The sequence below is a fragment of the Hippopotamus amphibius genome, chromosome 3, assembly GCF_030028045.1.
Source record: "Hippopotamus amphibius kiboko isolate mHipAmp2 chromosome 3, mHipAmp2.hap2, whole genome shotgun sequence".
NCBI lineage: Eukaryota > Metazoa > Chordata > Mammalia > Artiodactyla > Hippopotamidae > Hippopotamus > Hippopotamus amphibius.
The window spans coordinates 89,068,942-89,093,890 of record NC_080188.1 but is presented as its reverse complement, the minus strand read 5'-3'; the positions used below and the strand labels follow the sequence as shown (position 1 = coordinate 89,093,890).

The window sequence follows — 24,949 nt, the reverse complement described above, 5'->3', positions numbered from 1 at the left end:
AAGAAAGGAGTACATTTTATATGCTGCGACCTCACAGACCCTCTGGAACAGTCTACCCAGCTGTCTGTGTTCCTATTCTGCGGTACATTTCAAATACTTCTCTGACCCACTAACTTATTCCCACCACTAGCTAATGGCTGTCCACACTCGGGGAGCCCCTGTGTGGAGTGGGTGCTGGAGCAGGTGGGGATGGCAAGCCCACCCAGGGTGAAGGGCCAGTTGCCTCCCCCGGATGGGTCGGGATACTGGGACACAGGCGGAGGTGGGGCCCGTCCTGGAGAGCTCTCAGACGGGCCCTGAAATTATCCAAGGTGGATCTTCTCTATTAACTGAGGAATCTGGATTATAAGTACATCTGCACTGGTGCATATTCCCAGCAATTTATATTTTTCTGTTTACTGTGACGGTGAATATTTAATGCAAGTAATAATAACAATTGGAAATAAGTGTCTCCCGTCAAAATATTGAAGCCCCTCAACTTCCTGTAATACTGGGAACACAACCATGACTGATACTTGGCTTCACAAAGCTCTCCCACGACCCTGCCCCAGGGCTGCACCCCCTTCTCACACCACCGTGTCCACAGCAGGCCCTGCTGGATTGCTGGGGGAGCGGGGAGACTTCCAAGAACACACGCTCTCCTTTGAAGAGGACTGCGAGCCCGCAGGAAGGGACTTTGCCTTGTTATGCTGAACACAGGGAACTAATGGCTCTCAATTAGTTAAATTCCAAATGAGAAGCACGTCTAACTAGAAATACATTCATCTAGGTAAACGCACACTGCTCGATTCGAGTTGTTTTAAAAATGCGTGACCCGGCAGCAAGAAAAACCACGTCTCCTAAACATCCAGCTCCCTTCCGTCAGCGCTGGATGGTAACTACCCTTCTTCAAGCCTGTTGTTCCATAACCAGAACAGTACTGCCGGGTCCTCCCCAGGAAGAACCCAACAACCCAGAGGGAGCGAGGCTCTTGGTGCCTCCCTGCGCTAAGTCCTAATGGGCTGTATTAAATCCATTCTTGACCCATAAATCCTTTAGTTAGCGCATCTGACCCACATCTATGATCCCCCTAATGTGGGACACGTACCCTCCTCCTCACACACCTCATGACCCAGGGCACAGGGAAAGACAGCTTTATTAGCTGTCACACAGTGAGGATGCAGTACCAGGCGTAGAACGAGAATCTAATGCATACACGGTGGCAGCTTTCATTACTATTAGGACACACTGCTTCCTGAGACTGCCGCGCTTTTCCCCGGTCTGCAGTTTTTTTCTGGAAAACGCTGCCCCTTTACCATCTCAAGTGTGTCTTCCTTGAAAGCCCCTCCCTGTGCCCCCTCCTCTCCCTCCTGGAGCCCCTCCTGTATTAACAACTGCATCAGCAGTACCCAGGACAAGGGGCTTCGTGGACAAGCAGTGTGATTCCCGTGGCAGCCGTGAGCCATCGCCTCCCACCTTGCAGAAGGAGAGGCGGAGGCACAGAGAGGGCAGGCTGCTTGCCCAGGAGGGTGGGGTTTGGTCCAGCCGCCTGGCCCATGTCCTCACCCCCTACACTGCACTGTGTCTCTCATGGCCTTCTGCCCACCCCACCAAAGGAGTGACTGGGGCATTATGAATACAACCTTTTTCCTCCACTGGGCAGCAGGCTTCCCGAGGCTGAGCTGCGTGTCACCCGAGCCCTGGGTCCAGCAGAGAGATGGGGTTTGGGACAGAGAGGATGTGCAGGTCTGACTGGTCACTGCACACTCTGACCTGGAGTAACAGGCCCCCAGAGCACAGCTCTCCTACGCCCAAGTCCTGGGCTCACGAGTGCACACCCTGTAAGCAGCCACGCAGCAGGTGCTTGCTTTACAGGTAGACTCTGTGGACCAGTCCCCAGCTCCCTGCAGCCCAGTGTCAACCGGGAATCGCCAGCTTGGAGGCTAATATCAACCGAAAACACTACCAGTTCTCCTATTCCATCCCACACGGCCTCTGAATGGCCACATCAGGTACTGACCCAGCTGCGCCCAGAGAGGATTGTACGGGTGTGTCTTGGCCAGCATGTTGACCAGCTGAGAGGTACGTTTCTCGGAGAAGGCTTTGATGGGAGGGTGGTCAACAGGCATGACAGTCGGTACCCAGGCCAGGTGGTAAGTTAAGACTGCGGTCAGCAAGGCAGCAAAAAACCTTGGAGAAACAGGAGAAAGTACAACCGGTGAATCAATGCACCTGCAGCAGGTGCACCGGCCGTGGAACTGACACTGGAGGCTCCAGAGGGCCACCGCTTACTGGTTCTTGTTGATCTGCTCTATCAGGAGCGTAAACTCCTTGAGGAAGCGCTGGCACAGCTGGGTCTTCTCCAAGGTGCTGGACATCATGGCCAGCCACACGGGCTCAGCGATCCTCGGGACGGAGTACAAACTCCAGATGGTCCCTCTACAGAAGAGAAGGTACACGGAACTGTCACAGATGTCATGGTGGATGATCTTTGTATAAAAAAAGGCAGAAGAAAGCAATCATCTGGCTCTAGGTAGCTCCTAAGGCATCCAAAGCAGAATATAAAATAGGCATTGGTAAGCTAGGACACGATGCTCGGGACAAATCTGAACTTTTTGGACATAAAGTTTTATTGGTACAAGTCATGTTCAATCATCTCCCTATTTTCTATCACTGTGTTTGCACAGCTGCAAAGTGGAACAGCCATGGCAGAGACCTTTTACAGAAAAGGTATGCTAACCATTGATATAAAATATTCATCCTTAAAAAAAACTTATTTTCACAAAGGCTTGTGTCAGAATTTATGCCAATTTTCATAGGAAAAAAATAAAGGAAGAATGAATAAATATATTAGACTTAAAATGGGAGCAGAGGCAACTCGAGTCTTCCAATTTCTGGTTAGTGCTTTTGTTCAAAGAACTTTAGTTGAAAACTACATAAACGGCTCTTCTTCACTTTATTATATACTAGATTGTTACATGGCCTAATAAAATCAAATTCTTAGAAATGTAAGCTGTTAGGGAAACTGGAGAGTCTAGCTGTATCACTTTACAGATTAAGAAACTGAGGTGTAGAGGAGATAGGTTCTTTGCAGGAGACACACACGCACGAATGACAAGGTCCGAATGAGGAGGCCTGGTGCCGGGGTCTCTGCTCCAGGCCTCGTGGGTCACGGGATCCTTCCAGGGAGCACCAGCTTAGCCTAGGCTCTCCACTGGTCCTCTGAGTCTGACACATCCCTCTTTCCAGGTGAAGATAAATGAGGTGTATCCTGACCTGATTTCTGGCGGTGAGCATCAAAGAGCCGAGACACCAGGATCCCGTCCTGGCACGAAGCAGAGCATCTGCTGAGCCGCCAGCAGTGACGTTACAGCCACGTGGACTGGGGCTCGCCTACTGACATCAAGGTCTCCAAACGCTAGCACATGACCCTGTCGCTGTTTCTGGAGTGGCAGATTGCTGAAGTAAGAACGAGACCCCTCTCTCCACAGTGAGGCCTCAGGTCCTGTCCTTTCAGACTCCGGACCTTCCATTAAATGAGTATCTAGACCCTCCAGCCCAAGCCGACTTCGAGCCTGACCACAGTGCACCCAGAGCTACCCACACAAACTACAGAAGGTTCACTTGCCACCATGTTGCCATCAAAATGCATGGCCGCTATTTCTCAAATATCTGACTTAGGTCTGAACAATCCCCAGAGGATGACTAATGTGTTACTTGAGTGCTTTACACATAACCCAGGGTTCAACACAGGCGAGGGATTTTGCTCTAAGCAGCATGAGAGTTCACCAGCCTTTACCGTAAGCATCACAAAAACGTTCTAACATTCTAAGAACTGTAAACATTTTTATCCCTCAGCAAAAGATGAACGGTTGCACACATTAGCTCGTGACCATTCTGAAATGCGAATCCAGTCCCCACGCAGAAACTGGCCCTAAGGAGAAGTGCAACAGCCCCGCTCAGCAAGGTGACTGTGGATCCCACGGCTCCCCAGAGCAGACCCCCTTTCCGCCCAGACACGAGGGGCAAGACCTCTAGAAAGCCAGTCTCCAGAGTACAAAGATCATCAGTGAGGGACTGACAGTGAAGACACACCAGGGGGACTATAGGATTTCATGTCCCGATCGGGACACCCACAGGAGAACACGGGGTGTACGCAGGGCTGTCCTGGCAAACTGGAGTGTAACCTCCCTGACAGTGCTCTCCCCACTTGTGCTCTGGACCAGCATCTCGACCTCAAGTTTCCACATCTGTAAAATGGGCTAAGAGTGCCCACTCTCAGGGCTTCTGTGAGAGGACATGAGACCTATGAGTATCAGTTTTCTCCATTCACTCTGTTCGAAAGGATCACACGTAGGACTGTCTATCAAGCAGCCGTGAGGATTATTCGGAGCTGGTGGCTTAAACTTTTTGCTCCACTGGGCCTTAGCTTTCAAGGAAGGAGCTGCTAAAATTACTAATAACTGCTAGCCCCCAATATTCCCAAGTCGTGGTCTCCACGCATCCACAGACCCACGGCCGCTGCTACAGCTGCTCACCAATTTCCCCTGCTGGATTTGCCAAACGTTGCCAGTTTACCTGAATTCCCCCAAAGCTTCCATCAGCCGGCTGACATAAAACTGGACGCGGAGACTTGACTCCGCTATCTTCCTGCAGGAGATCATGGCCTTCAGTGGAAAGAAAACAAGCCACATCATACAGAGAAGAAATTCCTTCATAACCATTTACTAGGCTTTATATTATTTTTTTAAGCTCTTTATTGGAACATAATTGCTTTACACTGTTGTGCCAGTTTTTGCTGTACAACAGTGAATCAGCTGTATTTATACATATATCCTCATATCCCCTCCCTCCCGCGACTCCCTCCCACCCTCCCTATCCCAGCCCTCTAAGTCATCACCCATCATTGAGTTGATCTCCCTGTGTAATGCAGCAGCTTCCCACCAGCTATCTATTTTGCATTTGGTAGTGTATCTATGTCTATGCTACTCTCTCACTTCGTCCCAGCTTCCCTTTGCCCGCCACTCCATGTCATCAAGTCCGTTCTCTACATCTGCATCTTTATTCTTGCCCTTACTGGGCTTTATTAATAAGAGACGATATTATAGCCCACACTCGAGGCAGTCATGACTGAAGTTGTCGGGAAGCAGCAATTCCCTTTCCCCAAACAATCAGCACCCGGTATTGGACGTCAATGTGCCAAAGGCTCTACCTACCACTGCTGCAGCCGATCTACGTGCTCTGGGAAAGTGATCTGGTGCAGAGACCCCGCCACCCTTACAGCCCCATGTGACAAGAGACTGCATTCTCAGTACCTTTTCAATTGCACTCTTCAGCCTATTCATGTGAGATTCAAACAGGGGGAAATGAGAAAAAAAGAAGTCCTGGAAATTCCTCTGTGCCTCTTCCTTCTCGCACAAGGAAAAGATGATACTTATGGCGATTTTCTTCCTCCGAACTATGGCCGGGTTGGAACTGCAGGTTTCTTCCGCCAAGCTGAACGTCTCATCCATTGACCTGGAAGGAAAAGGGGTGTGAGGAGTCACCCAGTATCAGCGAACCACACCGAGGATGAACCGTAAAGCCAGAGTGACACCCTGACAGCTGATCAGGGCATGTGGTCCTAACTCAGAGCGTATCTACTGCTAAATCATCCTCCTCCATCAGACTCTGTTGTGAAAATGAAAACCTCCACCTGACACTCAGTATTAGCCTAACATTAAAAGAAGCTTAAGTGAGAACTGAAAGTAATTTCAAACGTCCTCTTGTTAGACTCTTAGTCCTTTTCCCTTGGACTATGTGACATCAGATTGGCCATACTTAGCAAGGCGTGTGAAGCACTGTTGGCACAAAACACAGGTGCTTTGTTTTCGCTCATAGATAACGATGGATAAGATAAGAATACCTGAAGAGAGATGATCCTCCGTGGTATTCTGTGTGACCCGGGCATCATGTGTGGACATTTACTAGTAGCTGAGGCTTACTTTCCCAAGGTTATTAAAACCATTAGATGAATTTGCTCCTATAAATGCTGAGACTAAGCCATGCAACTGAGAATGCTCTCTGGGAACCACCCCCCCCCCCCACTCCCAAAGCAGAAAGACCCACCTCTCTCCGACAAACTTAAGATTCTTTACAGAGACTCTGCTTCTAGGATAAGAGAAGTACGAAGCCAATAAGCTCCGAATATGTATTCAATTTGTTGTAAGAGGTAAGCCTCACAAATACGGCCAGTCCATGTCTCTTCTTTAATTACCCTGAAAAACCAGCATAATGACCCCATAGCTGCTAACAGCAAGAGTGAATATTTTTTAAAAATTATTTTGTTTTTTCGACAAAGACACCAAAGCAAAGGACATCACACTGCAAATGAAAGCACCTAGACTCCCCTGGCAGTTCAGTGGTTAAGGCTCCACACTTCCAATGCAGGGGGCGCAGGTTTGAGCCCTGGTCAGGGAGCTAAGATCCCACATGCCCTGCAGTAGGGCAAGGAAAAAAAAAAGTATCTAAGGACTTCCCTGGTGGCACAGTGGTTAAGAATCCGCCTGCCAATGCAGGGGACACGGATTTGATCCCTGGACCGGGAAGATTCCGCATGCTGCGGAGCAACTAAGCCCAAATGCCACAACTACTGAGCCCACGTGCTGCAACTACTTAAGCCTGCATGCCTAGAGCTCCACAGTGAGAGAAGCCACTGCACAAGGAAGACTGCACACCCCAACGAAGAACAGCCCCCGATAGCCACAACTAGAGAAAGCCTGCGTGCACCAACAAAGACCCTACACAGCCAATGAATAAATAAATAATAAATAAATCTTAAAAAAAAAAAGTGCCTAGCCTGACACATGGTAGGTATGCAGTGAATCTCCTCTTTCTCATTGACTCCACTGTTCAGCCTTGTCTGTCATCAAGCGCAGGAGGACACTGCCTCCTCCACCTTTTTTACTACAAACTACACCATAAAGGTCACGTCTGCTGGCAGAACTTGAGGCAGCCAGCCTCCTTCTGGGTCTTTAACTTCTTATTTAGTGCTTGGCTCTTGGCCTGTAATGTTGCCATGATTCTAAACATACCCACATTTTGAAAACATACATGCATCAGAAGTTTTATGGTCAGGAAAGCTATCTTATTTTTAAAGGAAAGGAGAAGACATCTTGTTCTAACCCCAGAGGGCTATGTCATTGTTTCTCTCGACTTCGAGCAAGATCCCGGAGATGTAGGTGTGGCTGGTAAATCAGTAAAAGGCGTTGCCTACAGACACGCCGTGGGAAGGACATGGTCTCCAGATGTTCTTGTAAATGCTACGCATTAAAATAAACCAGCAACTGCTTTCTCTGAGAAACCCCTAGATCCTAATCATCTGCTTGTCAGAAAGAAATTCTCGAGGTACTCTTACAATTTTACTTAATTTCACACAATGCTCCCTCTTCTTTTCCAAAGTACCCGTCCTACAACTTTGTTTTTCTGTACCAGTTTATTTTCATTCTGTAGAGGAAATTCTGAGCTTATCTTACAACAATACTTTCTTGCAACCCTTTCTTCTCTGTTATCTCCTGTTTCCCTCCCTTTTGCAAAAGTAAAATGACTATATCAGTCCACTCATCTTTGGCCAACGTGGTCCTTAATAATCAAATTGCAGTGACCACTGAGCCCTCTGCAGATGTGTGGTTAAGCTTCAGCTCCACCCTAGAAACAGTAACCAGCTCCATTTAGCACAGCGGACGGTGCCACCTGCTGAATTTCTGAAAAACACTCGCAGCTTTAACAGCGTGCACGCCTCTTACTTCTAAAGCCACCAAGCTTCATTCAATCTGTCGTCTTGGATCACATGCAAACTGGAATAAATCAGGCCATAGGGTACTTGTTAATATACTTTTAAGATCAATCTACAATGAAAGCATGTTTCAGAAGGCTTTAAAAAAATTACAGTATGCACACAAATACTTCATCACAGCTTTACCCTCAAGGCACCAGGTAAGATACAAAGACCATTTTGTAAATGTGAAAACTGGGGCAGAGTGTCTAACCGACTTGCTTCAAAACAGAAAGCTCTGCAGTGACCATGCTGGAGTCAGAGCCCAGGGGTTCTGTCTGCTAGTCCAGGCTCGTTGCTTGGACACTGGGAATGAGTGATCCGTCCGCTGGGGTCACCCAGCTGGAGCTCTGAGGGCATGGGCTGGGAGCAATCACACCAGCTGACAGGGCTTCAAGTCAAGGGAAGGCCATGCTACACACTGAATTTTTCTTTTTATAAAAAAATAAAATAGAATTTTGTTGACACTTATGAATAAGCATTTACATAACTATGAATACTTCGAGATCCTAAATCAAGCAAACACTGTAACTATTTAAGTACATCTCAGCGACCTGTATTGACCTCAGGACTGCTCAGTCTAACTGGTAATGTCAGCTTTGAACTTAGGCTGAAACTATGGATTATACTGGAACATATGAAATCACCATTTCTATAGGTCAAAGAACATCTCATCCGCAACTCTGTTTGGTTATTCATTTTATAATTCAAATCAACAGCCTTTCTGGGACATTATACCTGCTTCTTTAGGCTTTCAACAGCCTCAGTAAGGAGGGAAGTCTCTGCAGCTTCTCTCCCCCAGCAGACAGCACCTCTGTGCCAGCTGGGAAACTCCTCCCAGTCACCAAAGCTCCCCACGTGGCATGGCAGGGCCCCGAGGCCTGGGTGTCAGTACAACCAACTGTACGTCTGTGAAGATCCTTCCTGGCCGCCTCGAACTCTCTCAGGAATGAAGTCTTTGATTGCTGTGAATTTTTTCTCAAAGCCAGAGGCAATCGTATCCTTGGTACCCACTGTTCTCCGGTCCAGCATCAGAACCTAACCCCCACCCACACACCTGCCCCAGGGAGAGATGGGTGGTGACCCCTGTAACCGAAGGGTCTTCGAGGGCACAGTGACTGACGCTGCGTGCCCGCGGCTCTTCCATCCTGGGCGTTAGACAGGACGAGTCCAGGACCAGCCCGCGGGCTGCGTCCCCACTCACAGGGCTGCTCTCAGGAGGGCCCAGGCTTGTGGGAAGGTTCTGTGGGTGGTATCTTGATTCCTGACAGTGTCACATTTAACCTGCGCTCTGTAAGTGAAGTCTGATGGGGCGATGACGCATGGGCGTGGGCAGTGCAGACCCACGCAGCCGAGCACACGGGGGACTCGGACACTGGGCGGCTGGCCTGGGGGCAGGCACACACCCACAGTCCACAACCCAGGTGGCACAGGGCCCCGAGGCCCAGATTCGTGGCTGCAGCAGTGGCAGCAGAGGTTACGGCCATGGGAGAGGGGAAGGGCTTGGGCAAGGCCGAGACGCATGGTGGAGTCAGTCTGTCTGTCCATCATCAGAGCTGAGCCCCGCCCCTGTGGAGTCTGCACAAATACTTAGCTCTTCATCCTAAGCCCCAGGGCAGTAAATTATCACAAAGTGAGAGCCTACAGTAGACAATGCAATAAAGTACATCAGGGAGTTATTAGAATTCTTCAAAGAGTTTGTAACCTTTCGTTTTGAAAACTGCCAAGCAAACATCCATAGGCACAGAAATAGAAATTAAATGTAGAGACTGCTGCATTGGATAGAAAACACTCACTACTTTCATATGAAGCTTCAGATGAAGAAATTACTAATAATGAAGCCCATTTTAAAATTAATTTTCCATATAATTGAAGATGTAATGAAAGAAATAAGCAGGCATTCTGAATTATATGCAGCCCATGAAGACACTTCCAGTTTCTTGTGAAACCTCCATAAGTTACAGGAATTGATAGAGGAAACATTCAAATAACCTTGTATAAATTTACACTTAAAATTAAATTCAGAATTATGCAAAATGGATGTGTGTGAAGAACTGAATCTTTAGCAAAACTGTTCCATAAGAATCACCTGATCTAGATGTACTAAAATTCATATTTTTAAAGTTTATTACAAATTTATCTCAATGTTGTTATAACCTATAAAGTTCCAGTTACACTTGCCGTGAGCAGAAAGAGCTTTCCCCAAATACAAAAATTATCAAAAATTGCCATCTTGCATTTGCCAGGAGTGACTAACGCTGCTTTCAATTATGTCGCTTGACGTATACGTTTTGATTACCTGAACAAATGAACTTGCAGAAAAGTGAGCCAGAAAAACCTTATGATGAATCAAGATATTGCATGAAGTGTTACTATTGATTACATTATATAAAATTATTGCACCAAAATATTTTTTTGCAACTTATACCTTTGTGTTAATAGTCATGGATCACTATTATTCCTATGATATTTTGTAAGTAAAATACGTTTAATGGAAAAGCGTTACATTCATTTTACAGATTATTTTGAAAATGCCTGAAACCCTGGAACACAGTTTTTTTTAAAGAAACATTAACAGGTGACATTAATTTTGGGACAAGGAAGGCAGGCAGCCTGACGCCCTCTACATGCCTCGGCCCCTCATTTCTCAGCCTGTGCTTTCAGGACCACCACTTCACAAAGGCTCCCCAAACCCCAAGACCTCCAGCAAGGCTGCCTCCCTCCCCCAAGCCCTGAACACTCCATGTCTCTCTAAGCATTTACCACTTAACTTCTTTACACCATTATTTAAGTGTGTGTTGTTTCTGTGAGCTCCTTAAATGCAGGTGTGCAGCCGGCCCCTTTACTCCTTCACAGACCCCTACACACGCTGATCACAACTTACTAAGTCAACCGACTGTCATGTGGATTTCTATAGGTACAACCTATCTTAATTCCCTTTTAAGTTTTTGGGTTGTAGGAAGAGGAGGTTGGAAGGTATTGATGTAACATCATCATAAGGCAAAAATGTGCACTTTGTAGCATAAGTAAACTTTAGATCTGAAAACCACCTGAAATGACGGCAGAGACTATCTCAATGCCGTCTCTACCCATAATCAGATTCAGGACTATTTAAGAATTTAAGTTCTACCAAAAAAAAAAAAAAAAGTATGTCACCACCCTTAAGTTCATGTATTTTCAAAGACCACGTTGGTGCCAAGGAAAGAGTTATTTCAGCCTTCTAACTTAAAAAGCCACATCTGGAAGGGAGCCAGTGAAAAAAGAGCACACACTCACTTTAAATCAACACCAAAACTACCCAGGTATTCCCAGTGTCTTTCCTGGAGCCTCTAAGTTGTAAACTTCCAGGCTGAGCTGAAGCCGACTGGAAAGCTTCCGCACCCTCCTCCGTGGACAGCAGGTGAGTGCGGTGTCCGCCGGCATCCCTGGGCTGCCCACCCCGGGGTCCTTCGCAGCCAGGGGAACCCAGCTCACCTCCTGGGAATGATGCCGTTTTCCAAGCTTGTGGTCTGGCTCCGAAGCCAGCGGCGCTGGTAACTGCTGGAGGAGGACGTAGAGGAGCTTGGAGACGGGAAAGGTGTGATCAGAAGGCTGCTCAGAGAGGCTGGGGGAAGAAAAGTCGAGAGCTGAGCTCAAGGAGTCCGTGTGGACCTACATGAAAAACATCAGCCAAGTTGCCTAACTGTTCAGGTTCTACCGGCCACACCCAGCAGGGGGACTCTCTCGAAGACGTCTGTACAGCAAAGAAAACGTCCTTTAAAAGGCACAGGGATCACAGACACGGCAAGTGCATCATCAATGACCAGGCACCAGGCCCCACGTTACAAGCGCAAACAAATATTACTCATCCAATCAGAATGCAGACTGCAGATTTCTAATACAATGGTCCATGGAACTAGTGATATTGCTGCCTGGTAACCAGCACCACACAGAGTGTATTCACACACATTTCTCCCTCCTGACTGCTTCTTCACTCTGTATTTCGAGGTAAAATCCAGGCAAAAAGGTAGCTCCTCCACATAGCATCCTCTCTCCCCTCCATCTCCAAATACACAGCACTCACCCCCTTCCCCTGCCCCTGTCGCTCCCTTGGCTGTGAAAGAGGAACATCTGGTCCTAAATGTATTTTCTGCTTGGATTACTTATTTGCCTCGAGCCTCTCTGCTTCCTCCTGCTACGTAATATCAGTACCTCCCCCAGTGTGGGCAACACGCAGCTCGATGGGTCCCCGTCAGGGCAGGCAAAGGGCTTCTTTCAAACCCTGGCTGCTTGGGAGAGTTCTATGGGTTTGGAAGAATGAAGGGAGGAGGCAGACTTTTCCTCCTTTTACCTCCCCAGGGCCAAGGAATCAAGACACTGAAACATTATTCAGTAGAGAAGGGAGTGGAATGTGACAGCTGGCTGGTCGACATTTTCAGAAGCGGATCACAGGGCACAGGCACTGACTTCAGTACGCACCGTATACCATGCTCATGGACACCATCTGGAAGGCAGCTCCTCTATGTGAGCCATCGTATTTTTATTTATACTTTTACAGGCAGATGGAAACAAACGTGAGTTCTGAAATCCTGCGAAGGTTGCCTGGCTGCGAGTCAAGTGTCTGCAACATGCCAGGCACTGCTCAGTGTCCATGGGTCCCTCACAGAGCTAACATCTCACCCCCAGCTACAAGGTGAGATATTAATGACTCAGGCGTCCTTCTGTCTACAGCGGAGGTGCTGTGAGCGTCGAGATGCATTTCTTCTGAGTCAGTCAACATGCACAGGAAGTGTCTTCGGTAGATGTTATTTACCTTTGATTCCTTGTACCCAGGACAGTGCCTGAGACACAACAGACAACGAACAAATGTTTGCTAAGCAGATGGCACTTCTGCACTGAAGTGTTACCAGGTGAGCCTGGACTTAAACCTCCAAAATCAAATCCACATTTCAAATATCAGCGAATAGGTAATTTTACTGAGAATTTTGAAGGGAGATAAAAGACAATTTTTCCTCAAAGCCACATATTACTTCTTAATAAAAAGTCCTAATTAGACATGTCTGTCCCACCCCCGAGTTTTCAAAATCCACTATTAGATCCAGAAGATCCTCAGTCCCTATTCCCAAATCTTCAGGGTCCCCTGTCTCTCTCCCAGTCTTATGCTGAGCAGATCAGCTTCTTCTTGGTAGGTGCAGGACACAGTTGAGGCGCAGTACTTGTATTATATGTACTTTTTTCCCCCTGATTACAAAGCAAGATGGAGATGACCTGAGGACAACATTCTTCTGGAATTTGTATTGCTGCAGGATTTGGTTTAGTAAACCACGTAAAACCAGGCTCTTGTTCAAATGCCAGCTCTGCCACTCACAGGCTGAGACACTTGGGCAGTTAGTTCACTTAACCTTTCAGCTTTCTCATCTGTAAAATGGGGGCAAAAAAGGACCACACCTCAGTACTTTCCATGAGCGCGGCAACCTGCTAATGGGTTATGGATTCTTTAGTGGGTCAAAACTGGTATTTTAAAAAGGAAGCAGGAAAGAAAAGAGAGCAGATTGCAGTGTTAACATTAATTGGTGACACTTTTGTTATATATAAAGATGTTTGTTACTAGATCATGATGTGAAATGCATTAGCATAGGCTGCTGCAGACAAAAGAAAGCTTTGAAAACCACTGACCTATTTCATATGGTTCCTGTGAGGATTAAACAAATCAAAACATGAAAAGCACTTAGCCCAGGGCCCCATATATTAAATGTTAGCTACTCACTCTCTCTGATAACTCTCGGAAAAGGTGGGCTAGGTAAGACATTCCGGAGTACTAAAATGTCATTAATTCTGATTAGTTAATTACAAAAAGAACCAAGAACTTGTAATAGAGACATGAAAAAGAAAGACAAAAAATAAAATAATAAAAAAAACCCGGAGGATATTCCTTTTATCCTCACTATAAAATGCTGAATGATTTTTCTACACATGAAATATATGTTAAAGGGCTGGTTTAGTGCTCTCCAGAATATCCTCAAAAATATTTTAATATCATGTAGTAAGGTTTTTATGTAAAAGTACTGTGGTATACGTCGTCAATCAGATATTCTGGGAAACAATACAGCTACAACTCTCAAATGCAGGAACAGGCCAAATTTTGGCTTATAATTGTAAACTACTGCCATTTTCATGAGAGAAGAGTGGATTCAATCACCATTTAGTGCATGTGACTGGGCTGGGCTGTGGCCTGAAAGGCAGTGCAGAGACGAGCCGTCCTGGGGTGCTGGAGTGCGTCCCCATCGCCAGGGCTGCGTGGGCTTGCTCGGCTGTTTCCCTACCTTCGCTACAGGGCCTGGCATCTCCAGGACACTGAAGAGCTTGTGCATGAGAGCTACGTGGGGTGGGTTCCACCTCCGTGAGCCGGGTAGAGAAATTCTCCAGTTGGTGCCTCAGTTGTAAAATGTGAGACTTTCAGTTAAATTATTCATAAGCTCAGTTTCAGCTTTCAAAGTGCTATGTCTAACACTGCTTAATATTTTTAGTATCGCTTTTCTTTTTAGAATACTTTTATAATTAGAACAAATGTTAATGCATACAGACTGCAAAGACTTATGGCGTTTTGTGCATTAATAAGAAAATAATTTGAGCTTTCATCCCCACCCTCCTGACTGAGGGGCTCTTCAAAGAGCATCTATTTATTCCTGCAGGAATCATCAGTGAGAAAAAAGAATACGTCTAAAGCCTTAAAAATGCTGACCGCTGGCTCTTCTTGGCCTGTGTCATTCAAGGTCAAGCTATGCTATTTGGAGAGTTTACTAGAAACACTGTACTGATGATTTGAAAAAATAATGCCCTGAAACTCTTAAATCAAATCCATTCCCTTAACACACGTTCACTGAGCACCTACTAAGCACCACCCAGGCCTGGAGCAGAAAGTTACAGCACAGAGCTGGTCTCTGCCCTTAAGAAGCTCACACTCATGGAATAAATAAACAAGATGATTTCAGATGGTGATAAGTTCATATTATTTTCTTTAAGCAACCAGGGCAAATGTTTATGGGGGTGGAAGAGGTAAACTTTCTAATCAGCAGTAGAGAATACTCTTATGAAAATGGGACATCTGAACTAAGATTTAAATGCCAGCAAGAGCCAGCCATGGAAAGGGCATCCCAGATGTTTCCTATGAAAATAACTAGATCATCTCAATGACTCTATAAAAAATCTATGTGTACTCCTCCTTGTATATATATGGGGGACATATCCCCCCCCACCCCCCACCTCGCTCAAATATCCATTGAGCATCTCCTACATGCCAGGCAGGTTTCAGGCTGCTGGGGACGGAGCAATCAGAGTGACACAGTAGGTGGGTCTCTGCCCTTGGGGAGCTCCCATTCTAGGGGAGGAGAAGAAACGAAAATCCCCAAGGAATTACCAGATAACCACAGAGTATGGTGAGTTCCAAGGAGCACGCCTGACACTGGAAAAGGAAATGCAAAAGTCAAGCACTCCTCAACAGGAAGAATTCTGAGGTTGGCTTGTTGATGCTGCTGGAAAATGGAGTCATGAGCTCACAGACACGGCAGCACCCTTGGGACCGTGCAGGAGCAGAGCTGCGGCAAACACGCAGGGTCTAGAGCAACAGGTTGGGACCTGCCAGACAACTCTCATTTGCAAGGAGACACCTGGCGGAAGAGGCCTGAGTCTTCCGTCTCCTCCACAGCTTGGAAAGGTCTACATGTAACTGGAAACAGTGATGCCAAAATTAAAACAGGGACCTATTTCTTCTCCAAGCTCTTCTTGCACTCTCCCTTCGCTACATCCAGCCTTCCTCTGTTCTTGGTACACAATGGTCTTTCTGCTTCCCACACACAAACCTGCAAAGCCTGCTGCCACCCCTGGGCTCTGCAGCCCCCAGGCCTAAGATGCTCTTTGCTCTGTGGTCTTCACCAAGCCGGTTACCACGGGCACACAAGTCAGCTAAAACTTCGGCTTCTGGGAGAGGCCTTCCTCAAGCACCCTGGTGGTGATGAGAGCCTACCTATACTTTATTGTCTTTCTCTGGGTCTCCTTTATTGACTATAACTCCATGTCTATTTGATCACTGATCTATCCCCACATCTGACAAAAACATCTGGCGCATAAGATGCTCAAGAAATGTTGCCACATGAAGAATGAGCAAGTGATTATGTGAAGGACGGTGATGCCTGTCTCGATAGACAAACATGGCAGAAACAAAGCATCAGAAGACACATTTCTAGAGTTCAAAGCCTAAATTTGTTAAAAAGATTCCTATGGTCAAAGCTGCGTACAAAGCATTTGGATTTTCTCTTTTTGCCCCTCACCTTTATTAAAAGAAAATCTTTTTTCATGTTGGTGGTGATGGTGATGGTGGAGGTCATGGTGGTGGTAATGAAGGTGGTGGTGGTGATGATGGAGGTGATGGTGGTGATGGTGGCGGTGGAGGTGGTGGTGATGGTGGTGATGGTGGAGGTGGAGGTGGTGGTGATGGTGATGGTGATGATGGAGGTGATGGTGGTGGTAGAGGTATGGCTCTGAGTCTGAACCCTTTCTCTCTGTTTGACACAGAGGGCACTACATCCGAAGCACAACAATGGTCTTTGTTTACTATAACACTGATAGTACTTCTCTTAAGAGTTTCTGCTTATTTAAACACTTGAAAAATATAAGGTTCCTTAAAGCTTAGCAGTTGTGTTTCTAATCACAAAAGAGCAGAAGCATTTAAAAGGTCAATTATTATCTGACAGGAAAATGTCTTTTTTTATAAACCAAACAAGTTAATTGGCAAATCAGATTTTGGTTAACACACTTTAGCTCCTAAACCACAAAATTATTTGAAGACTATAAAGGTCCTCAAAAGCACCACAGGTACTTTAAGTTTTAATAAAATTCCTATACAACTCCCTGAATGAAAAGACACAGAAAATGTTCTTGCCACCAAGATTTCAAAACATCTCAATTTTTAAAAATAGACCTTATTTTTTGAGAGCAGTTTTAGGTTCACGGTAAAACGGAGTGGAAGGTGCAGAGACTCCCCGGGGACCCCTCCCCCCACACGTGCACAGCCTCCCCCGGGATCCACAGCCCCATCAGAAGGAATGTCTGTTACAACTGAGGACCTGCAATGACACTTATCACCCGGAGTCCATCATTTCATGGGGGTTCACTTCATGTTGTACAGTCCACGTGCCTGGACAAATAACGAGAGGCACCCACCACTACAGGACCGTGCAGAATAGGTTCACTTCCCTGAAAGTCTCCTGTGCTCTACCCATTCTCCCCCCATCTTCACCCAGCCAAGCCCGGGCAACAACCAATCTCCTCACGGCCCCTTTGGTTTTGCCATTTGCACGGTGTCATACGGTGGTCGTCACACAGCACACAGGCTTTGCTGACTGGCTTCTTTCACGTAGTCATAAGCATTTAAGGTTCCCCCACGTCTTTTCATGGCCTGATAGTTCACTTCTCTTTAGCACCAAATAATATTCCACTGAAAACATCTTGCATTTTAATTCCTCCTCTAGGGTATAAACCCTAGCCCAGCCTTGGTGGCCTACTCGCTCTCTACATTTATATGCCAAGTTATTTAACTTTTCTGTGCCTTTTTAGCCACAGTCTGAGCTCTAAGAATGAACTCTACAAAGACTTTCGGAAAGCATAAACACTCTCTTGGTCCTTTGCTCTTCCACACAAATAAGACTGATTTTGCCCCACTTCACAAGGGGTTTTAATTAAAATTACACTGAATTTATAGATTTGTGGAACTTGATTTCTCTCCATTTATGTAGGTCTCTTTCTAATAAAAACTTTTAAATTTCTCCTTAACAGTATCACACATCTTTTCTTAGAATTATTCTTAGATCCCTTTTAGTTTTGGCTGTTGTGTGCATTACTTCTTGATTCTAATTTTTCTTACACAGGTATAAATGGATGCAAGCCTAGAAAGGAAAAAGCTAACGTGAAAAGAGTTGACATATTTGTGAAGATAAATGTCTATTCTAGAAGCACAGCACAGGCCTGGCCTGAAAGAAGAGAAGGATACAGAAACGAAGACACTGAGCTCCCCCCAAGCAGCAGTCCAGATGGTCAACTTCACATGCACAGGACAAGGCAAAGCCTGAGGGAGAGCTCTACAGTACAGATACAAGAAGATGTTTTTAGGTCTGGACAGTTTATTACTCAGTGAAAAGAAGAGTGAAAAGAACACGGAGACCCTGCTGCTGGGGAGCTGGTACTAGACCACAGCTAAATGGCTTTGTAATCTAGGCTCCGGGCAGAGGGAGGCAGGGTGCAAACCCCATAAGCCATCAGAAGCCAGGAGTAGGTGAGAAACCGTCTGGCGACCACTCCCCAGGGAGACAGGGCAGTGGGTAGAGATGAGCTGCTGAGCTCTGTGTCCCCAGAAGCCAGGACTCGGGTGGGCGGCAGTGTAGCCTCTGCCCACATGGACATGGGCCGCAGCCTCCCCCCACACCCAAGACAACCCAGCCCGCCCCCCGCCCCGCCCCCTGCTCCTCCCCCAGAGTACTGCATCTGTGCCGTCTGCGGAGGCTCCAGGGACAGACGGATGTATTATGCATTATTCAGGGGTCACCCGAGCTGTAATAAGGAGACTGACTGTTTTTTAATGTCTGACTGCGGAAAGCCCTGAGCTCCACCCGGCCTCTCCTGTGTGCCCCACACCTGGGCAAGCCCAGTGCCCCTCACCTGGGGCCAGGGGGATGGGGACCCCCACCCTGAGCACCACATCCCAGCGCCCTCTCTGTCCGCGTCCCTCAGGCAGCCCACCTGAGCCCACAGGAGGCCTCACCTTCTGGATGGTGAATCTCCCTTGGCCCTCGCCGTGTGTGTGTGTGTGTGTGTGTGTGTGTGTGTGTGTGTGTGTGTGTGTGTGTGTGTGTGTGTGTGTGTGTGTGTGTATGGTGAATCTCCCTTGGCCCTCGCCGTGTGTGTGTGTGTGTGTGTGTGTACGCGTGTGATCCGTCTTCACACCCAAACCACACAGTGGCCAAAGCTCCGGTCTTGTCTGAACACCATGACAGCATGCATTCTTGTCCAAGTTTCACCGTAAAACACTTCATAAACGTGTCTGAACATACATGCTAGACGTTCTCCCCACACTGACCATTTTACTACTTCTAAGAGCACAGGAAATGCAGCGACACAGAGAATGGGGACATGACCTTCCGTGTCCATGATCTGAGCACGCTGCTGAAGAAGCGGCTTGAGAGCTGGATGGAGGTAGTGGGTGCCCAGGCCGGGAGGCTGGTCCCAACTCCGGACCCCTGGACCTTTCTCTCCTCTGCACCCATGACCACCAGATTGTAGCTTTTGCCTCACCCGTGTCCTCTTTCTAAAATACAGTTGACCGCTCATGACTGGAGCACTCACGGGTGCTTCTAACTGAGATACAGTCTCAACACAGGTCTTCCCGGACGCCTCCTGCTCCCCTATATGGTCCATGCCCACATCCCCCGCTTGTTCTCCTGTTAGAAACTGGAGGGTCACCTTGGTCCCCCCCATGCCCTGTGTCCCATCAGTCCCCATGCCCCACTGAGACCCCCTCCCAGCACGGCTGAAACCCATCCCTCCTCTCTCCCGAGACCTTCCCTGAACTTTCCTAAGGGCAACCACTCAAATAACCTCTTGAGAAATAATTTGTCTTTCTGACGCATATATGCACAGAGGACACATTTGAAATCTCCAAAAGAGAATGGGAATGCACTCCCTCCATACCTGGCCCGGGGGGTATTCTTTCCAGAGACATTCAATGAACACACTTTTCTATCTTTATATGTGGAGAGAGATCTTGTATATGTCCTTTTTCTCTTGAAACATAAATAGCAGTTTACTGTAACTCACCGTTGATCAACCTTTCTTTTTTCACTTAAAAATATATCTAAGAGAACTTTTCTATTTCGAGGCCTGCCAGCTGCCATGGTTCTTCTAATCGCCGCATGGGATTCCCTTGCCGGACGAGTGTGATTTAACCAGGCCCTGGATGAACATTTACGCTGCCTCCAATCTCCTGCTAAGCAACAACAGCTCACCTTGTTTCCTACTCCTGGTTTTCATCCTCCACAAAGACACCAGAAAAACGGTTCTCAAACTTCGGTTCCAAGTAAACGTCTATGAATACGAACATCAAATTTTATATATGTCTTTCTCACTTGACTTCCTTAATACAAAAATTCAGGAAATAAGGCAAAGACTTTTGAGCAAACTAATACTCTAATGTAGAAAAACACTGTGAGCTTGCTGTTTAGTTTGTTTCTTTACTGAGGAAGTGCCTTTAAAAAAATTAGATAGATAATTTAACTCATTAAAGCAGTAAAGAAATTGGATTTTCTTGTTATTGCTCTATCTCTTATTCTGTGTGTGTGTGTGTGTGTGTGTGTGTGTGTGTGTGTGTGTGTGCGCGCACGTGTGTGCACACGTGCGTTACAAACTAGGTAAAGAGGCACTGGGGAGCAAAATGCATGAAGGCACAGATCAGAATTAAGATTTGATTTCCTCTCTGTTATTACAAAAAGCTACTGAATAACCCAGGAAAAAACTAAAAGGTTTTTACTCCCCCTAAGATACTATTCCAAAAAAGGAAGGAGGAAAAAAACCAATGAACTGTGTTTACTGTTTGTAAAAATTTCATGCTAAATCAGATAATCCTTTTATACTAGCTTTACACACACACACACACACACACACACACACACACACACACACACACACACACACAGAGGTGAGAAGCCCTAACAGTTTGGGGGAGAAAAAGTTAACAGGAAAAAAATCTATCTATTGCCCATCTCCTTCAGTCCCTGTACCCCCTGCTGAATTAATCTACTTTAGCAATGAATATACTGGTGCAGTTTTTTGTGGAGCAGTTTGTGAGGCACCAAATAGACCTAAAATATAGAGCCAACCGGGTTTCCCCCTTAGCTGCCTGCCTAACAAGACCCTCACAGGGTGCTGGAATCTTTTGTTTCCAGCCCTGGGCTACCCCCCACCCCTGACACTGCAGTAACAGTTTACCTGTGCAGCCCCGGGGTCTACAGCCCTGCACAAACAAGCTTCAGCAAAGCTCTTTTCCTAAACCCTGATGCAGCTCTTTCCTTGCTTCTGGGTGTCACTCAAATACCCCACCCCCATCCCGTGGGGCTGCACCCCCCAGAGCTGCCCCCAGCCCCAGGCCCAGGTCCTCAGCTTCCTCTCTGCTCTCACACGGCGGGTGAGGCAGTGCTCATCGTACTCTATTTGAACCCTGGGTTTACACGTACCCTCCTGCGGGCAGGTGCTGTGGGCTACTCTTCCTCAAAATCGCCCCAATTCTGGCAGAGCCTGCCAGCCTAGGGAGCCATACGATTGTTATTCAATAAATAAATGTGGCTTCACCACCACCTGAATTGGGGCTACCCTTCCAACTGCTTCCCTCAACCTCAACTGCAGCAATCTGGTCAGACTGTGGAAAGCACCACGATGACTGAGTTCTCCTACAACAGGAAGCCCTCCAGGAGTGCAAACCCAGATGGCGCTTTGCGTCCCCGCGGCACACTGTGCAGGAGGAGCACGCAGTCAGCACCCACGACACTCCTCCCTGAGGCTTGCAGAAGGTGGGTGCGGGGAAGGGGCTAGTGCAGGAGGGACAGAGACCCTCCGTATCTTGTCTTTCTGTCAGGGAACCGTACCATGTGCTCTCAGACTCCTCATCCCAGATCAAGCTCCTCTCTACAGAGGATGATTTAAAAAGCAAAAGACGGGGAGGGTTGGGGGGGGAATGAATTGGGAGATTGGGATACCAAATTGTACCCTCTAAATATATGCAGTTTATTGCATGTTAACTGTATCTCAATAAAAGTTCTTTAAAAAATAAAAATAAAAAGCAAAAGAAAAATGGGACTTCCCTGGTGGCACAGTGGTTAAGAATCCGCCTGCCAACGCAGGGGACAAAGATTCAATCCCTGGTCCAGGAAGACCCCACATGCCGTGGAGCAGCTAAGCCTGTGTGCCACGACTACTGAGCCTGCACTCTAGAGCCCATGAGCCACAACTACTGAAGCATACGCGCCACAGCTACCAAAGCCTGCGCTCCCAGAGCCCGTGCTCTGCAACAAGAGAAGCCACTGCAATGAGAAGCCCGTGTACTACAACGAAGAGTAGCCCCTGCTCACTGCAACTAGAGAAAGCCCACACACAGCAATGAAGACCCAATGCAGCCAATAAATAAGTAAAATTATTTTTAAAAATCAATAAATAGCAAAAAAACAAAGAAGCTTTTCTAAGGTTACTTCCTTACTGAACTACTGGGGAAAATAAGAACCTTAAGTCATTCTTCAGATGTGACTTGTGAGATTCAGAGTTTTGGGGCAGCCATCATGCAACTAGTTTATCATGAAGATGAACCGGTGTCAGCTGTGATTTCAGAGCTTCTGCCGGCCTGCTACCTACAGCTGCAAACATTCCCCATCTCCAAAGATGCTGGGCTAGGTAACCGTGGAAATGAGTGGACGTCTGTGAGACTAAGGTCAGAGGAGCTGCACACAAGCATTCTAGTTTAAAAAAGGGGTTTCCCACAGGAGCGCAGGTTAAGCACCCTGACCCTGCTGTATATGCCCTGCAATGAATCCATTAACTAAATGCACGGCAGGCAGGGAGCCAGGGGTCTCACCATCAGAGGGCAGTTTACAGATAAGCCAGGCAGGGAGGGTGGGGTGGTCCACATGCTCACGGATAACAGGCAACAGAGAAATCAGTACCACACACGCTTAACTGAATACAGGTGCAGGCATCGCAGGCAGCAGTACGTACAGGGAAACAACACTCCAGGCGCAGCAAGCACGTCTCGTATCCAGGCCTTGGAGTCTAATTCCGTATCCATGAAAGGACAGGGCTCCGTGGAGACACGACATTCTGGGAATGGGGTAGGAAATATACAAGGCAGGTCTGGAGCATCCTGTAGTGCCAGAAAGTGAGGAAGTGCTACACACACGTGCACATACACACACACACACAGAGCATGGGGTTGTTAAAGAAACACAGGAGCCAATGGGAAAGAGCTCCACGGCTTCCATGGCCAAAGCTGGAGCCACGTGAGCAGCAAGATAAAACAGTATTGGGATAACCCAAAGTATAAAATAAGTATCTCTGAGTCCTTCTTGATACAAATGACTGACCGCTTGGATGGATGGCGGGAGGACAGCCTGCCATGCAGAAGAACTCCAAATAGCTGATGCAGGGCCCTACCCCCAGGAGGCGGGGCACCCTCTCCACCCGCAAGTGTAGGCTATGCATGGTGGCCCCCTCCTAAGTCACAGTGAGGAGGTGACAAAGGGTCACGTGACAGGGAGAAACTGGACCAACACTACGTCAGCCAGGTGACCAAGGCCACCGTCAATGGTCATAATTTATGCTGACAGCACGTACCCTTGGTCAGAAGTCATGAAAATGTCACTGTACCTTTGCGAGCTTGCTTCCAAAACCCATAACCCCAATCTGACCATGTGGAAAACATCAAATTCCAACAGTTGGCATTCGACACCATACCTGACCGCTACTCCCCAAAACTGTCAAGGTCATCAAAACACAGGAAGTCTGAGGAATTGCCAGGGCCGAGCAGAGTCAACCGGACGTGACAACGCAACGCCACGTCTTATTAGCTAAGATGTTAATATCAGGGTACACAAGAGCTCCCTACCATCATGTCAATTGGTCTGCAAATCTGCAACTGTTCTGAAAAATAAAATCTATTTAAAAATATTTCCCCTTCCCTCAACTCTTCAGACAGGAAGTTACAGATTAGAGAAAAAAGGAATAAACAATGTCTGTAATTTCTCCACCTCTTCTGCTAATTCAGGTCAAACACTCGGAGTCCCCACTCTGCTTCAGGACGAGAGGACCTTGGTCCCACACAGTGTGGGTGACGAGAGGAGTAGAGGCCTAGAGAACCAACCGTGGTGGGAGCATGGGAGGACTGTGCTGGGGGCGACCCTCCCCAGGGGTGACCCGGGGATTTCAGAGCAGGGCGAAAGGGGAGCATGCCCTCCAGGAGCCCAGGGGAGCAGAAGGCCCCTCGGCCCGGTGCAGACAGCCCCACATCTGCCCGGCCACCCAGCAGGAGGGTGGGAGCCTTGAAGGAGAGATGCCAGGTTCAGGAGCCAGGCTGCAGATGAAGCCAAAGTTCACGTCTGCATCAGGTTCACATCTGCCCCTCCCCCTGAGAAAGCATTCAGATCGAGCCGCCACTGACCTTTCACGTCAATGCAAACTCGGCCCCTCAACTTTCCCACTTCTCAAAGGCGAGGAGACTTGTCTTAGCAGCAATTCAGAGTCAGAATGAGCAGCCTGGGACCTGGGACCCTTTGCTGCACTGCTTGCACCTGGACACACCTCTCCTCAAGCAACAAAATACAAAGAAACTGTATGAGACTAAAAATAACTGCATGCAAGGTGCTGTTGGGGCAAAATTATGGACAAAAGATACAAAGAGACCAAAAAACCCAACTGCCACTTTTGAAGAGTCTGGAGAAAAGCAGGGGGTCAGGCTCAAAAGCAGGGTCCTGTGCGTGCCCCCTGCACACACCACCACCTAAGGGGTGGGCAGACCACCTAGGCCGCCCCTCCGGCCAGACCCCTGCCCCCCGCCCCCACCCCATGTAAGGAACCAGCGGGAACCTGTTAATTTCTTCTCACTCCCCTCTGCTGCAGCAGGAGCCGGGATAAAGCCTTGCCTGAATTTCTTATCTGGCCTCTGATCAATTTCTATTGATTAAGGAGGGCAAGAACCCTGGCTGGTAACAGCAAGAGTACCAAACTTATGGGATTCGGATGTGCACAGTGTGAACCTTTTACCCCAATCACACAATAAACCGAGAAGCCACCCAGGAGTGTCCAAACTTGGGCTTAACGCTTCTGTTGGCACCAGCTCCCCCCACTGTCTCTCTAGTCTTTTCTGGAACAAGAAGGAGAAAAAAACAGACACATAAGAGAAGGTTATGGTGGGAACCCTGAGACCTCAGGGCTCAGAATTGGCCCCGGCTCAAAACTCATCATCTTTGGGTAAAAAGTGTTCACCACACAAAGCCAAACATAGCAAATTCTCTGGGCCACTAAGGCAGTAACTGTGACTGAGTGTGACCTTGCTTCCAGGTAGAACCCACTTCTTCTTGCCTGGAGAGTCGACCA

At 47.5% G+C, this 24,949-nt stretch overlaps 1 protein-coding gene across 2 annotated transcripts in view; it reads right to left on the bottom strand.

The window, feature by feature from the left end:
* The window catches only part of FNIP2 (folliculin interacting protein 2), a 122,959-nt gene that overhangs the window by 26,785 nt on the left and 71,225 nt on the right, over positions 1-24,949 (bottom strand). For both annotated transcript variants that reach the window (XM_057726154.1, XM_057726155.1), the window contains 5 exons: positions 11,267-11,396; positions 5,295-5,496; positions 4,558-4,646; positions 2,272-2,418; positions 2,000-2,169 (listed from right to left, as the gene is read on the bottom strand). In XM_057726154.1, the coding sequence (XP_057582137.1) occupies positions 2,000-2,169; positions 2,272-2,418; positions 4,558-4,646; positions 5,295-5,496; positions 11,267-11,396 (738 nt within the window). The remainder of the gene's footprint in view (positions 1-1,999; positions 2,170-2,271; positions 2,419-4,557; positions 4,647-5,294; positions 5,497-11,266; positions 11,397-24,949) is intronic.